This window comes from Anguilla rostrata, chromosome 15 (genome assembly GCF_018555375.3).
Source record: "Anguilla rostrata isolate EN2019 chromosome 15, ASM1855537v3, whole genome shotgun sequence".
Classification (NCBI taxonomy): Eukaryota; Metazoa; Chordata; class Actinopteri; order Anguilliformes; family Anguillidae; genus Anguilla; species Anguilla rostrata.
Window position 1 is genome coordinate 860,477 of NC_057947.1, and position 17,308 is coordinate 877,784.

The 17,308-nt window shown below is 42.8% G+C and overlaps 2 protein-coding genes across 12 annotated transcripts in view; one reads left to right on the forward strand and one right to left on the reverse strand.

The window, feature by feature from the left end:
• Nucleotides 1-1,822, forward strand: part of col5a2a (collagen, type V, alpha 2a) — a 60,481-nt gene extending 58,659 nt beyond the window's left edge. The window contains exon 54 of the mRNA XM_064309718.1: nucleotides 446-1,822. Coding sequence (XP_064165788.1) covers nucleotides 446-592 — 147 coding nt within the window. The 3' untranslated portion in view covers nucleotides 593-1,822. The remainder of the gene's footprint in view (nucleotides 1-445) is intronic.
• A 3,732-nt stretch (nucleotides 1,823-5,554) lies between these two features.
• gulp1a (GULP PTB domain containing engulfment adaptor 1a) overlaps nucleotides 5,555-17,308 on the reverse strand; it is a 148,718-nt gene continuing 136,964 nt past the window's right edge. For 10 of the 11 annotated variants that reach the window (XM_064310509.1, XM_064310508.1, XM_064310511.1 and 7 more), the window contains 8 exons: nucleotides 16,570-16,668; nucleotides 13,402-13,539; nucleotides 12,290-12,406; nucleotides 11,316-11,402; nucleotides 10,903-11,127; nucleotides 9,807-9,945; nucleotides 8,896-8,990; nucleotides 5,555-6,460 (listed from right to left, as the gene is read on the reverse strand). In XM_064310509.1, coding sequence (XP_064166579.1) covers nucleotides 6,389-6,460; nucleotides 8,896-8,990; nucleotides 9,807-9,945; nucleotides 10,903-11,127; nucleotides 11,316-11,402; nucleotides 12,290-12,406; nucleotides 13,402-13,539; nucleotides 16,570-16,668 — 972 coding nt within the window. In that variant the 3' untranslated portion in view covers nucleotides 5,555-6,388. The remainder of the gene's footprint in view (nucleotides 6,461-8,895; nucleotides 8,991-9,806; nucleotides 9,946-10,902; nucleotides 11,128-11,315; nucleotides 11,403-12,289; nucleotides 12,407-13,401; nucleotides 13,540-16,569; nucleotides 16,669-17,308) is intronic. The other variant, XM_064310519.1, reaches the window with a different exon arrangement.

The window sequence follows — 17,308 nt, forward strand, 5'->3', positions numbered from 1 at the left end:
ACAAGACCTCCATCAGCTACATGCTCCAGTTACAATGGAACACATTCCTTCCTGAAGAATTAGTCCAATGTCCTTCTTATTAACTTGGAAGTATTGAATTATTAATATATTATCAATGTATACTCACCTTCTTGAGCAGAGTATTGTAATGATAGTTTCTAACGTTGATACAGTCAGTGTAAAAGCAGAACACATTATCTTTCATACAGAATCAACCCGAGAAACATGCACTGATGTTAGGACTCATGTACTTAATTGTAAATTACGTTTAGCATTTTCTTGACCAGCATGTTAAAATGCTAATACGGGTTTGGGCATCAGTGCAGTGAACGCAGTTTGCGCGAGACGAGAAAACCGACCAGTGAACGAGCATTCCGTATTAAAGAGGGTGGGAATGAGTGGTGCTTTTCCTGCTTCTGAAATGTGAATTTCTTCCTCTGTCCAGAGAGCCACCGGTAACTGGGGAAAGACAGTGTTTGAGTACAGGACACAGAAAACGGCCAGACTTCCCATAGTGGACATAGCCCCCGTGGACATCGGCGGTGCGGATCAGGAGTTCGGCATCGACATCGGGCCCGTCTGCTTCTTGTAAATCGAAAGGACACGGATTGCGCCGGGCCTAATTCTGAGTCTCTCAGACTGACTGCTGACCTGGCCAGCCTTGTACAGACAGTACGGTGGGCTATTCCAGCCCTTTGGCAAGATATTTATTGTGCCTTTCCAACCTTTTAAGACATTTCAGGAGATTTTTTTACCACAGTATAAATGGAAACAAAAATGTGATGCTTGTTTTCAGAAAACGGAGCTTGACACAATCGTGCATTGCTCATGCAGTTAAGAAAATCCATGGTCACTGATCACTTATATTATCATGCTAGGATGACGTTTCCTTTAGAGCAGGTGGTGTTAATTGCAATGAGGTTTTATTTAACAGTTTATGTTAGGAGATGGCAGTTCACTTATTGCATTTTTAGGATGGTAAAATTAATTTGGCTAAATAAATCTTCAATCAAAAATGCATTATGACCTATTGTCATTATCATTAACTGCTGTTTGAAGATGCATACCACTTTAGCAGTAAAAGGCCAAAACGGTTTAAAAATAAAAATCTATTAACCTATTAAACATGTATTGCTTTTTGTTTTTGTAAAAAAAAATTATAGTTTTGCTCAGCAAAAACAAATACAGGATGATCTATTCTAGGTACAATAGTTTTTTTTTTTTTCCTATTTTTGTTATTTTTGTTTGTTTGTCAGTTTGTGTAAGTATTGGTGCTACAGAGAAAACTGTTCTGACTTGCAGTAGAAGAGGGCATGCTCCTGCGACAGACAGTGTTTATGGAAACGGCCCAGTGTTCAGTTGCTTTTATTCTACCCTGGCGTTCCGCGTGGTGCCGCGAGAGAGCAGATCCCTTAATGTAAGCTACCTCGTCTCAACTAACTGGGATGTTTTCATTACTTAAGCCATTTTTCACAGGTGCTGTGTCGAAGCAGGGATCATGTGTACTTTCTCCAGAAAAGTCAAAGTTTTTTGGTGATGCTAATAAAGATCTTTCTCTCACTGGTTATGCAACAGATTCAACGTCTCCTGAAAATTATGTTGTAATAACTGTTTATTGGCAACGGTGCACACTATTTCTAATCATCTGTATGTTTTATGAAGCATGCAGGTGGCCTTTTTAGGTAGCTTGCTTTATCCTCAATTCCTGACCTTTTCTACGTTGACTTTATCATTTTTTAAGCCCTTTCAAAAGGTAACCATGAATGTTTACTTTTATGTATTTTGCTATGCGACCAATTAAACAAATGCTTGTTTATCCTTACTGCTGCTTTTGTCATATTAATCAAATCTTTATTTAGAGGAAGCATCCAGTTCTAATGTTAATATCAATATAGGTAATATTTGCATGGAAATGCGTATTGGTAGCATAGTGATACAGGTTGGTTTGGCTAATTCTACCAGTGATGTTTGTACTGTTCAAAGTTGCAAAGTCTTCTTTTGTTTTATTATGTGTGTAATTATCGCAATGGCTGTTTGTGAAATATCTGTACCTAGAGTCAAACATTTTTCAGTAATATACTTTAGAATATATTAGCTAGAGAGCATTTGCAGGAGGCCAGAGGGATGTTCAAACATTAATCAGATATGTCCCTCTGTTTTTGCAGAGGGTTTAACTGAACATCTGGTCCAGTTTTGGTTTCTCCCAGACTATTTTGTTGATAGTTTGCTGTTTAGAGCTTCTCTCTACAGACCCATGCTATCATATGTCAGGGAGCACATCATATTTGTTTCTTTCAGTATTCAGGGGAAGCCCAGTCTGGAAGTATGATAGCATGCTTTCATAAGGACTTAAGCAGGTCTGAAAGGACCCCCGCCCCATAAATAAACAGATAAACAGACAGATGAATAAATGTATTAATCAATAAGTAAATAAATAAATATGTTTTAAAAATGTGCAGGCAGCACCTAAGAATATCTAGGACTGAATGTTCCCTAATTTGTAATAAACTAATGGTGAAAGAAATGCAGTACGTTTTTCTGGTGTTACTTCGGCTTTATGGACAAGAAATAAATAAAAAATCCAGGACTGGACTGATCAACTAGTCAAAAAAAAAAAGAAAAAAAACCACTCTATCATAAACTTGATAATGGGCTTGTGATCATGACATGGCCTGACACCAGCGAGTCCGGGACAAGTGAGGACAGAACATCAGAACTCTGTGCCCGACAAGCGTTTGCCCTTTACCAACGCACCACCCCGTCATTTACAGGATAGACACGCAGGAACTCTGATTGGGGAGGAAAGGGTTTCTTTGCTATGAAAACGCCTCTGCACCTGTACAGGTATCCATCCTCAGCATGCACCTGCTCCTTCACTTCCTCTCATTTCTCCCCAACTGTGAGTGTTCACTGTTTTCAGTGCCAGCTTAGTGCTTTGATCCAGAAGGCTGCAGGTTTGAACCCAAAGTGGTGCGATGCAGTCAACCTTTCAAGTGAGGTACAGTATTTTGCCTGCACGTATTCAACAGATATGCCACCCTTAAAATGTGTAATGCGTAATAAATACAAAATGCATAATATGAACATATTAAATGTAACCTGAAAGCAACCCTGTGCAAGGGTGTCTGACAATCCAGTAATACTACTACCATGTTCCATTAACATTTTGACTTTTTCTGTCAAACTAAACCCAAAAAGCTGGAAACACATTTTTGTAAATAGGAGACACAAAGTATTTTGAAAGAACATGCATCCCACAGGTGTTTTTCCTGGGTTAATTAAGCAATTACCATCCCGGCATGCTAGGGGTTTTGTACAAACGTTCCGGGTAGGTTTGGTTGGCAATGATGATGGCCGTCATGGCCAGAGGGCAGGGTGGGCCCGTGGCATAAACGGTCTATGCGGTTGTTTAGGGCCACAACCGCTGGGGGGGGGGGGGCACACATCCAATGTTTATCTAAGCTAAATAACGTTATTTTCGTAATTACGTTATTCATCCCCTATCGCGGAACTAGCGGTATAAATTTTAAATGGAATGGCAGCCAAACATTTCATAACAATGTAATATAAGAAGGATTTTACCAAACGAACCCCCCCCACCCACAGAAACCCACAGCACCCCTTGGACAGATTTGCTTAGGGCCACCAAACTCCTAGGGCCGGCCCTGCCAGAGGAGACCTCAGTGAGCTGAAGAGTGATGGAGCAGTCAGGAGCTGTGCTGGCAGCAGCGGAGGCTACACAACTTCACCGACTCGGACAAACCACTGTTTCCATCCCCGTGGGTCACGACCTGTAACTAAACGCCTCTTACCCAGTATGTCTGCGTTTAACTTTAACTGCTTTTCATCATTCTCAAACACAATATATGGTTACATCATTACATTTAAAAAAAAGAAATTCCTTTGCACTTTGTTAAACGTTTTGTTTGTGAAAAGCTTTCTGAATGGTGTAGACAGAAAACTGTGTCTGTAATTTGTGATATGTTGTATGCTAAACAAATTAAAATCAATGTAAAAATCAATGCAATCCATAATTACTAAGTAGTTTGGTCTGCATATTGGATAATGCATTGTGTGCTGTAATTTTTGGGTACATCTAACATATCAAAAACTATCGTGTCCTTTGAATTCATCAACTATATTTTTGCAGAGAATTTCAAATTAATTTCAAGCTCCAAACAAAATGTTCCTTAATGATAATTAGTAATTTATATTTTTGAAAGAAAACTGCGGTGCCCATGTAAGTTATCTGAAAGATGAAATAAAAGGAGACCAGCCTCTCCGTCTGTGGCTGGAACAACTTCTTTTCACCCAGGAGAGAGGAAAACCAGCCATATTGGACTCAGGATGTCCTTTGGAAGCGGGCCCTCTCATTTTCCTTTTGAATTAAATAGTATCTTTGCTTTTGTAGTCCCTTCTGTTTTACCTTCAGAATGTTCAAATCCAGTTGGCTTTTATTGTGATCTGCATCATTTCCATACAGCCCTTGCATTTAAATTATTGTGTGTCTGTATCCAATAACCTTCTGAATAATTCAGCTAATTCCTAAGAGAAGTATTAATAGTTTATAGGAAGATAAAGGAATAAAGAAAAAAGTAAAAGTAAATCAACAGCCAGTTTATTGTAGCAAACATAAAACTAGAGACAGAGACCATGAGGCCACTGAGGAAGAGGTGGCTTTTTATTTACAGCCACAGTAATGACCATCTTATCCATTACAAAATAAGACAATGAGGTAGAATAATAAGAAATGTACCATGCAACATGTCCGTGTGCAAGTGTGACATTATTTAGGTTTATGGTACAGGATGCTTTGATGGCCCAGGCAGGTTTTGCTTGTGGCGAACGATATTTCAGGTGCGTACAGCACCTATGGTGTGCTGTGGTTTTTGGATTGTGGTTTAAAGCGTGAAAATTCACGCCTCCCACATTTTCAATGCCTCTGGTAGTTTTGTGAAAATGGCACGGAAATGCTCGTCGTGTTCTTTCTTATTAGTTGGAAGCAGGAACCCTTTTTCCTGTGGATTTGTTGCTGCATGGAGGCGCTTTTGGGACGTGCATTGGGTCTAGCACTGATACAGGAAGCTGTGCTCCTTTCCATACTGTAACACAGGCTCTCAGGCTTAGGGAACAGTCTCAACCAAATTTTAAAATAACAATAATCAGGTAATACATACATATATAACCTCTGGAGGCAAAATAGCAGTGAGTTCTCTCACTTTAAGCTTGTGACTATAAGTACCTCAGTCTGGATGCTGCACACCAACACACAAAGCAGGAGGATTGATTTGGGCTGCAGTGCGGTAAACTACCTTAAAAGAGTGGCTAGGGGGAGACATTGTTAGCTCTATAAGACAAACATACACATTTGTTTCGCAAGTGATGTGAAGCTGTCAGCTCATTCACATGCACAGAAGAGAAATTCCACTCCGATTAGACACTTCTCACCACTGGAAGCTGAGCATCTGACATTCTTACCTGGTACGCACTCCACAAGGCTTCCGCAAGGACATCAACCACAAGGAATTTCAAGAATGATTCATTGGCTCTTGAGTGATGCAGTACTCGTTTCTTTAATAACTACAATAATACAGACTAAAATATTGCATACAAAGTAAATGGACAAGTATATCATATATGGACAGGTTTTTAAAAGTGCTTTCTGGTGCAAGAGGATACTAAAATATATAATAAGAAATTGAACTGCAATACAAATATACATCAGAAGTAAATTATTGTGCTAAATGGTTACTAAAACACTCAATGATTTGATGCCCATAAAAAATTCAATCAGAAGAAATACATTTGTTTCAACTAGAAATATGTGTTCAAAAACATATAAAGTAATGTGCAAGCGGATCATTTGGCATTTTATTGTTATTCTAAAAAGTTATTTGTCAGATTTACCAAATTTCCAAAGCAAGTACATGGTACGGTATAAGTGGAGAGGCTCACGTCCCTTAGCTCCTTGGCTGACAAGTCACAAACATTGGACCCATACACGTGACAAACAAAGAGAGCAAAGGCTGCCTTCCCAAAGTTAATGAAATGAATGCATTAATTAGTAAAACAACGCATTTTAATGAGGATATTAAATCTGCTATAGAGGCAGACTCTTTGGGTCGTCTCAGTACTCAGCTACACCTTGGCTACACAACGAGATGACTGCACAAATGACCCGCCCTCACTCTGGTTCTTACAAAAATAGAGCTTTCCCTCAGACTCTTTCCGTGTAGCGTCGTTTCAAACCAAATTTAATTTTAAACCAAATTCAAATGAAAACACAGACAAACCTCAAGGTGACACTATTTACATCTTGGTAGGAGATGCAATTTTGGCTCTTTCCAATACAAATGATTAACAGTAATAATAAAACGTCTTCTTGGCATCAGCAGCGGCTGTCTAGGGGATCGAGGGAAAAGACAGTGCCTTCTAAGGTTAGTCCCATTTTGAACCCCTCCTGAAAAAAAAGTGGAAGGAAAACCATTAGCAAAAATGGACTTCTCTTAACTTCTGAAGTTAACTTTACATCCTGCAGAACCACGGCTAAAAGCCTGAGTGATGGAGACCCAGTAGAACCTGAGCTTGAGGGTCTGATTACTAGGAGTAGCAGGAGGGGCACTGCTATTCCACCGATCAAGAACATAATTCATATATATTCCTCCTGTAAATAAATATCCAGTTATATTAATTAATAAAGTACAGAAATGTACTCGCTTCCATTTGCCCACTATTAATTTTAACAACAACAACAACAGCAAAACGACAAAAACAACAACAACAACACTACCACAACAACACAAAAACAAGTCATCTATTTGGTTTCACTGTGAAATTTGGGAAAATGAATGATCTGTGAAATGTTAGTTTGATGAACATGCAAATTTAGCAGTGTCTGAGTAACCAAGTACATTTATTTTGCAACAAAGATTTTTAAAAAATGTGCTAGTCAAAGCATGCTTTGTCTGAAATAAACCACGAAGAGAAGCAAGTCAAAATATCCAGAAAAATGAGTAAATACAAACCATCTCTGACGCTGGCAGCAAGGAGGAGAAGAACAGGATAGAAAAGACAGTATTAGACCAGTACAAGCAAGGCAAGAGGAAGACTGTACTATGTAACTCAGAGGGGTCAGCTGTGACTCAGAGTGGTCAGCTGACCGTATGTTACTCAGAGTGGTCAGCTGACAGTATGTGACTCAGAGGGGTCAGATGACAGTATGTGACTCAAAGGGGTCAGCTGACAGTATGTAACTCAGAGGGGTCAGCTGTGACTCAGAGGGGTCAGCTGACAGTATGTAACTCAGAGGGGTCAGCTGTGACTCAGAGGGGTCAGCTGACAGTATGTGACTCAGAGTGGTCAGCTGACAGTATGTGACTCAGAGTGGTCAGCTGACAGTATGTGACTCAGACTGGTCAGCTGACAGTATGTTACTCAGAGGGGTCAGCTGACAGTATGTTACTCAGAGGGGTCAGTTGACAGTATGTTACTCAGAGGGGTCAGCTGACAGTATGTTACTCAGAGTGGTCAGCTGACAGTATGTGACTCAGAGGGGTCAGCTGACAGTATGTTACTCAGAGGGGTCAGCTGACAGTATGTTACTCAGAGTGGTCAGCTGACAGTATGTGACTCAGAGGGGTCAGCTGACAGTATGTGACGCAGAGGGGTCAGCTGACATTATGTAACTCAGAGTATGTACACCTTATTGTGCAGGTGGCAGTGCAGTACAACAGGTAAGGACCTGTGTCTGAAGGTTGCAGGTTCAATTCCCAAGTAAGACACTGCTGTTGTTTTGTTTAAGCAAGCGGCTTAACCTGTGCTTCAGTAAATATATCCAGCTGTATAAATGGATAGTATGAAAAAAAGTCTCTGTAGATAAGAGCGTAGTGTAAAGTGTTAAATCCCATCAGGCAAGGCACAGGCACAGGCACAGTGTTAGCTCACACAAAACATTCTCACACAAAATCCATCAATTCCCATGAAAGCAAGAAAATGCAAGAAAACAATATCATTCATGAATCACAATCTGCCTTTGCATCCATTTTTAAAAAAGACACAAAATGCCTTTTAAAATATTTAACAATGATACTTTATTGAGTGCAGCACTTAGATCAAGGTACTAATATGAATCTTTAATGAACAGTTGTGTATAGCACCACATCACTTGATCTGTTAAAATTTCAGCATTATCAGGAGTTCTGTCTGTTATGTCCTTATCAGTGTGCCATGCTACAGCAGTAATGGAGGAACTGGCTAATAGAGAGGGAAACTGCTGCATGACTCTCCTGAACCCACCATTTACACAATCAAATAAACTTCAGAAGCTACAATAAGGCATAAAGTGGTATTTATATGAATAGTTTCATTATTATGAAGCAATGACATCAGTTTAAATTTGCAGAACATAAAGAAGATTAATGTTTTTGAAAATGTATTTTTTTTCTTTCACAGTCTCTTACCCTGTCGCACAGAAGCCATTTGCACTGAATCACATAGGTGCAGACTCATTAAGCTCCTGGCTTTACACAACAAACAGGCTAACTGAGCATCTGAAGGAAGGAGATAAGCTCAATGTAACTCTGCTGTTGCTGAGTGGGAGAAAGCGAAGCACTTCATAATGTGCATGCTTCCTCTTTTTCTACGTACAAACAAGGACTTAAATTCAGTGTTAATCCAGTTTCACTTTGTTCATAAAAAATACATGAATCTTGTGAACGTAAAGTGAGTACACGGGCTGAACAAAATGCAGCCGCACGCATTCACCGTTCTCTGGCCGGGGAAATGGACGAGCCCCCTAAACGGCTTGTACCGCGAGCCGCCCCCAGGGGCGTGTCTGTGCGAGCAGATTCAGACAAAAGGGCGCGAGAGGCGCAGCATTCACAAGCATGCAGTCACCTGCATCTCGTCCAGCTTGGACTGGATGTCGGGGGGGAAATCGGCCGCTCCGCAGGTGAAGGGGTCAAACGGCTCAGCGCCGAAAAGGTCTGTACCTGGAGGGGAGAGACGGGTCAGGAAAACACCAACACGCCGCTCCTGTTCGCCGTGCTGGGTGGGGGGGTGGGGGGGTGCTTCAGCAGGAGGAGACGCTAATTCAGCATTTTCACAGTGACAATCTAGCATTCAGACGAAAAAAGGTTTTCCGCAAAACGCATGTGTAAGGTGTGTGATGCTCAGATTTACTAGCACTTTCTAGGAGCTATGACAACATATCCCTGAACAAACAGAATCGCTATCTAAATGTCATAGGGCAGCTGTTTTACATGGATATCTAAATAAAGCCTCAGTGTGGGTCCCCCTGCAGACGGCACGCTTGGGGCCCCCTGCACAGCCCCAGTGTGGGTTCTCATGCACAGCCCCAGAGTGGGTCCCCCTGCACAGCCCCAGAGTGGGTCCCCCTGCCCAGCCCTAGAGTGGGTCCCCCTGCAGATGTCAAGCGTAGGTCCCCTGCACAGCCCCAGTGTGGGTTCTCATGCACAGCCCAGAGTGGGTCCCCCTGCACAGCCCCAGAATGGGTCCCCCTACACAGGCCCAGAGTGGGTCCCCCTGCACAAACCCAGTGTGGGTCCCCCTGCACAACAGCAGAGTGGGACCCCATTCACAACTCCAGAGTGGGTTCCCCTATGAAGGCCCAAAGTTGGTCCCCCTGTGCAGGCCCAGAGTGGGTCCCCCTGCACAAGCCCAGCAGCGGTCCACCCTGCACAGCCCCAGAGTGGGTCCCCCTGCAAATGCCAAGCATGAGTTCCCCTGCATAAGCCCAGTGAGGGTCTTGTTGGGGGCGAGGGCGGGCAGCACAGGGGTGTACTCACTCAGATGAGAGGGTCTTGTTGGGGCCGAGGCCGGGGGCGTGCCGTTGCTGGCTGGTACCGGTGTCAGAGGAGGAGCAGGAGAGAATGGAATCATGTCAAAAACATCGGTGGGAGCCGCTTTTGCAGGCACACTTCCTGCCTGCAAATACAGAAAAACAACTGTGTACCCAGAAACAGACTCCCACAGTGCTAATGTACTCTCAGTAAACATCCGCTGCAAGTGCACATAACAGACATCACCATCAGTGCTAACTGTGCTAGCTCAGTAAACATGCATCACCACCACTGCTAACTGTGCTAGCCCAGTAAAAAGACATCACCATCACTGCTAACTGTGTTAGCCCAGTAAACAGACATCACCATCGTTGCTAACTGCGCTAGCCCAGTAAACAGACATCACCATCTCTGCTAACTGTGCTAGCCCAGTAAACAGACATCACCATAAGTGCTAACTGTGCTAGCTCAGTAAACATGCATTGCCATCGCTGCTAACTGTGCTAGCCCAGTAAACAGACATCACCATCGCTGCTAACTGTCCTAGCCCAGTAAACAGACAGCACCATTACTGCTAACTGTGCTAGTCCAGTAAACAGACATCACCATCACTGCTAACTGTGATAGCCCTAGAAACATGCATATTCTGTATGAGATAGACATACTCACACACATGTACATACATGCTCAGACACACACACACTCACACATACATACACACAAACATGAATGTACCCATGCACGCAGACACACATGCACTCATGAATGCACACACCCACACACACACTCACACACGCACACACACGCACATGCACGCACACACAAACACGCACGCACGCACACACACACACACAGAGACACACTCACACACAGACACACACACATAGACACTCACACACATGCATACACACGCACACACACTCACACACGCGCACTCACACACACACGCACACACACACACACACACACACACACACACACACACACACACACACGCATGCACACACACACTCACACACACACACAGACACACACACACACACATGCACACACACACACACCAGTGGAGCAGGTGAGAAGCAGAGACAGTAACAGGCTTTACTCGAGGGCGGGGGAGGCTGTATCCGCTGCGGGGCTTTGGCAGAGGGGGTTTAGCAGGGGGAGGGGTTAACAGGCCAGCGGACAGGCTAGAGTCGGGGGAGCTCATAGGAGTGAGAGTGACAGAAGAGATTTCTAAGCAGGAGAACGAAGTCAGGTTGTGACACCAGAAGAGAGAGGACGGCCTGGTCGTCATGTAGGCCTCGTTAGTAGAGTTTATATGCAGAAGCTGTAGAGAGATCAAACAAAGCGCATTTAACCAGAGAGAGAAGCACTCCTGAACAAAGAGAAAACAAGACCTGGAGCAGAGGATAGACAGTCATACTGAAATTCACAGAGGAAGAGGCTGCAATCAAATTCACATTGATTCACAGCAGAAGTTTGGCTGTGATTTTCATTCCTAATTCCTAAACTTACAGGCGACACTTGGGCTAGCATCAACTGCTCCTCCAGAACCTGCAGTTGCTTTTTCAACTCAGAATTCTCTGTTTCTAATTCTTGAATCTAAGAAACAGAAGGAAAAAACACTTTAATCCAAAACCAGGTGACAGAAAAGACACTTTGCATTAATAACAGTAAAAAAAGAATAATAAAAAAAAGTTTTCAAACTGTAAAAAAGCAATAATGTCTTATAACTTACTCCTATAATCAAATATATCTGTGTGCAGGAACAATATACCGGCACCTCTATGGATTCCAGTTTTATTTGTTAAGAATACCATCATTTCTAAGACTGCCACAATGCCTTAAACTCAACAGATTTCGATTGGAGGCCCTTCCCAAGTAGTAAGATAGCAACTCGGAAACTGTGAATGTTCGATTCTATATATAGATACCTGCTTTATATATAGGCTTTATATCTTATATATAGGTCTAAGTGAGCCATTTCTTTAAGCTTATTTTATTTGGTTGAGTTATTAAATGAAATAATTTTTTCATCCTGAAACTAAAAAGCTCATACTGGCCATTGAAGGGAAGATTGATTAGGCTCATTCAGAAACTGAATGATGTAACAAACATGGCATTTCAGATTATAGCCAATCAGCAATGTGACCGTTCAGTCTGCCACCAATCAGAAGTGAGATCAATGAGAATAACCATTACAGAACAGGCCTACCATGTCAGACCTCCAGCTCTTGTGTTAAGAAATGACATGTCTAACATCAAAAGGAAATATAATACTTTAAAAACAGAAAAACAGTTGTACAGTGTTTAAATTCACTGAAAGCTATAGCCAACCAGTAAAATCTAAAAGAACATGTTTGCATGGATATCAACATCATTTGAGCAAATATTTGTGAATATTCCCCTCATAATCTAAGGCAGTGAAATGGAGGATGTAATGTTCAGGAGTAAGTGGTATTGGCCAATCTGGGGATCTGGGGTCTCACTCGTTTCTGCAAGCCTCCAATCTGCTTCCTCGTCTCCACATCCTTCCCCCCAGACTCCAGGAACTTCTTGTACGCCAGGTCAAACGCCTGGCCGATGGTTAGCGTTATCTCCTCAGCCTAAAACGCAACGGGTGGAGCCGTTAACAGGAGAGCTGGCTTTGATTCATACACACACACAGTGCAGTCACCCTGCATGCACAGTGTACCCCCTAATGCCATCATCCTGCACACACAGTGCGCCCCCTAATGCCATCACCCTGCACACACAGTGCGCCCCCTAATGCCATCACCCTGCACACACAGTGCACCCCCTAATGCCATCACCCTGCATGCACAGTGTACCCCCTAATGCCATCACCCTGCACACACAGTGCGCCCCCTAATGCCATAACCCTGCACACACAGTGCGCCCCCTAATGCCATCACCCTGCACACACAGTGCGCCCCCTAATGCCATCACCCTGCACACACAGTGCGCCCCCTAATGCCATCACCCTGCACACACAGTGCACCCCCTAATGCTTTCACCCTGCATGCACAGTGTGCCCCCTAATGCCATCACCCTGCATGCACAGTGTACCCCCTAATGCCATCACCCTGCATGCACAGTGTACCCCCTAATGCCATTACCCTGCATGCACAGTGTACCCCCTAATGCCATCACCCTGCACACACAGTGCGCCCCCTAATGCCATCATCCTGCACACACAGTGTGCCCCCTAATGCCATCACCCTGCACACACAGTGTGCCCCCTAAAGCCGGCACCCTGCACACACAGTGCGCCCCCTAATGCCATCACCCTGCACACACAGTGTACCCCCTAATGCCATCACCCTGCCCACACAGTGCACCCCCTAATGCCATCACCCTGCACACACAGTGCACCCCCTAATGCCATAACCCTGCACACACAGTGCGCCCCCTAATGCCATCACCCTGCATGCACAGTGTACCCCCTAAAGCCATCACCCTGCATGCACAGTGTACCCCCTAATGCCATCACCCTGCACACACAGTGCGCCCCCTAATGCCATCACCCTGCACACACAGTGCGCCCCCTAATGCCGACATCCTGCACTCCTAAAGTTCCACAGGCAGAGGACATACTCACGCATTTTTCACTGTCAAACACATAACAGAGGTGTTTGTTGGACTCGGAGTCTTTGCAAATGAAGGTGAAAATCCTCTTGTCAGTTTTGTCATCAGCGCAGAATGATATCCTGTGCAACTGGCAATTGTACAGCACATCCTGAAAGAAGATAAATCACATGACAAAGCTGAGTGCACTCTACTATGAGCAAACACTGAGCTTTCGCCTCATTCGTTATTGAGCCTGGCATTGTACCATTTGAGCTGTTCTGCCCATGTCAGGGAAGGCATGATGTACTGGGCCATGTGAAACTATTTGCCCCTTCCCGTTTTCCTCAATTACTGCATATTTGTCACACTGAATGATTTCAGATCTTTAGACAAAATGTAATATCAGACAAAAGGGAACCCGAGTAAACACAAAACACATTTTAAAATTATTGTTTCACTTATTTAAAATAAAAAGAAAAAAAAAACACCCATATTTTAATATGAGGTTAAAGAGCAGACTGTCAGCTTAAATTTAATAATGCAGTTCCGTGTGGGAAGTACAGCCCTTGTAGACATACCCCCCCCCCCCCCCCAAGGTAATTGGACAGTTGGCTGTTCAGTTGTTTCTTGGCCAGCTGTGTGTTGTTGCACAATTAGTTCATGCACTAGAAAGCTAACAAAAGGTCTACAGCTAATTATAAGTGTGGGACTTGCATTTGGAGTCTGTTGCTGCTGTCTCTCAACATGAGGACTAAAATAACAACTGTTCGATATAATGATATTGAGCTCAACAACAGCAAATGACCACAGAGGACCACTGCAGTGGATGACCAAAAAATATTTTCAATTGTGAAGAGTAACCTCTTTTCAACTGTTGAAGAGATTAAGAGCACTCTAGAGTGTAAGCATAGATTTGTAAAGAATTTCTTGAAAAGGGCATTAGAAAACCTGCAGAGTTCTGGAACAAAGTCTTATTGACAGCTGGGGCAGTTATTGACCAGTACCAAAGTGATGGAAAGAGAAAAGTGTGGAGAAAGAAAGGAACTGATCATGACCCAAAGCACCCCCATCATCTGTAAGACAATTCTGAAGTACAGAAACATCTGCTCAATTTCAACTAAATGCCTGAAATCTCATTGGACAGTGCTTCACCTTGCAGCAGGACAATAGTCACATGTACACTGCCAAAGCAACCAAGGAGTTTTTCAGGGCAAAAAAGTGGACTGTTCTTGACTGACTAAGCCAATCACCTGTCCTGAAGCCAACTGAACATGCGCTTCACTTTCTGAAGACAAGACTGAAGGTAAAATGGCCCAAAAACAAGCAGGAGCTGAAGATGGCTGCAGTACAGGCCAGGCAGAGCATCACCAGGGAAGACATCCAGGGTCTGGTGTTGTCTATGGGTAGCAGACTTCAGACAATCATCCAATGCAAAGGATTTGCAACCAAGTACTAAATATATAGGGGGGGGGCTGTAATTCCTACAATTAAATACCCTCTAAATAAGGCTGACAGTCTCCTCTTTAACCTCATATTCATTTTTTAATTTCAAATCCAATGTGCTGGAGTACAGAGCGAAAACAACAACAATTGTGCCACTGTCCCAATTAATTGTAAGTCCCATACAGTTGCATTTAACTGTATATCCCATGAGCATATGGGAGGTCATATGTATTTCCCAAATGACAAATCCCTCTAAAACCTGAGAACCAGGTTCTGTTCGAATGAAACGCCACACAGTGGAGCCAGAAACAGCTCAATCGCTCACTGAGACGTTCAGAGGACGAGAGGCCCAACGCTACTGCACCCAGTGTACACAGCAAACGCACCTGTGTCCACATCCACTGGGGGGCAGCAGACGCACTGGTCTGATGATGTCAGCAGATCAACCTTGCTTCTGAAGTTGTGTGTATATAAGAAGTCCTAGACCTATTTAACTCAGTTATGGTCCCATTGAGTTCAGTGGGTCTAAATCATTGAATTATAAATGTCCTGACTGAACCAAGTTATAAAGAATTGCTAAAAAAAAAACATAAATAAATAAAAAAACAAAGCATAAAAAGCCTTGCTTACTACTTGGGGTTTGCAGCACATATGTTGCCAAGCATGCATTCTTATAATGAGACTACCTTGAGTCTTAACCTTTCAACCTCGTTTTGGTTGAAATGCCTGTTAAAAATAAGCAGGACTCACTGCAGGATAGCCTGTCAGTGACAAGACTGCCTGAGTTCAGCGGTGTCATCAGTGTCTAAGAACTGTTGCTCGTTCCCACATTTGATATTTCATGCTCAACGTGTGTGCTTACCCCTATCTTACACTTCACTCTTGCCGAAAGAGTACCCGAAGTGTCTAATGTTTGTGAACAATTTAGAAAGGCAAACAGTTAGGACAGAGGAGCGGATTGGCCTGAAGAATAGTTTTGGGTACGCTATAAAAAAAGACTCCACATTGCCTGTAGTTTGTACCATTCATACCAAAGGGCAATGACACAAAAACCTTGGAGGTTATTTGCTGACACCTCCGTGACAGGAAAGATAATGCTGTAAGATGTAAATGTTCTTTCCTGTTCCAGCAAAAATGGAATCTTGTTAAATTTGCCTTGCCTTGTCCCATTAATTCTTCACTGTGATAGTGAAGTTAAACTCAACAAGTTTGGGTTTTTCATCAAAAGAAGATTATGGCAGGGAAATACAGACAGATGTGACATTTTATATCTGGGTACATCTCTGCGTACATAATTTTACATTTTACAATGCCAGAACATTCTGAATGAAACATTCTGTTCATGACATTTTATTGCTCACAAGGGGAGATACATTCTTTTAACTAGTGCTGATCTCTGTAAACCATCCAAAAATACATAGCTTGTCAACAGCAAGAAAAGAGCCAATAGTCCAGGTTCAAAACAGCTCCAAATGCAAGAATCTGCTACAGTTTTCTCCAAAAGATGGATAACCCATAACCAGTGATTTTTCTAAAGTTAAACTTTTCTTAAAGAACAACCACTCAATCAACACTGTGACCTGATGTAAGCTGAGTGTACAAAAACCTACAAACACAAAGCTGTTTGTTCATATTGACAAGTTTAATCAAATTTAAGTTGTTAAAGGCAGTACCTCATTACATACTCCTTCTGAAGCACAGCTTTGCAAAGCCTGTGTATGACTCAGAGACTACGGCATTGCACATTATAACGCACCTTTGTTTTTGGGTCTAATAGCTTCACACCGTAGATTGAGATTTGCAGTTCCACTTTCGGAGTTTTCTGGCCCTCAGACTTCTTGATATGCCTCTGGAACTGTGAAGGGAGAAGGGACAAATGAACTGGGCCCTTCAGAAGCAGGCGCTACGCTGGAAAAGCACCCCTAAGTACTGAGTGCTTTTGCTCCGGTAAGAAGGAACTCCACGCACAAACTAACCAGAGGAAAAATGAGATCAAGGTAAGAAGAGCTTCAACTGGCTGGACACATAACACTGATCTCCATTTTGTCAATTTTCCTCTTGGAAAAATAAAAATGATTTGAGCATACCATTTGTAACACAAGAATGCAAGAAAGTAGAAAAAGCAAAGAAAAAATGTGTTCATCAAGTGTGGAGTTCATCTCACCCAGGAAGAAAAATAACTCCAAGACTGAATTCATCATTCTTACCTTGGTTAGATGAGAACTCCACACTTGACATCCACTGCCTTTGTGGTTAAGACCAGAGAAATAAAGGACGGGAAAACACAGAGGAAGAAAGAAAAGGGTTAACGGAAGGATAAGACATAAATATGTGAAAGAAGAGGAAACATAATTCAAATAGGGAACCAGGGGTTGATCAAGTGTGAACTCAGCCTGAATCCTTTCCCCACCGCTGTTTGCACAGATTAAATCATGGGTGTCAGAATTCACGCCAGTGATTCATTTGAGTCACCGATGGGCTAAAAAATCCACAGA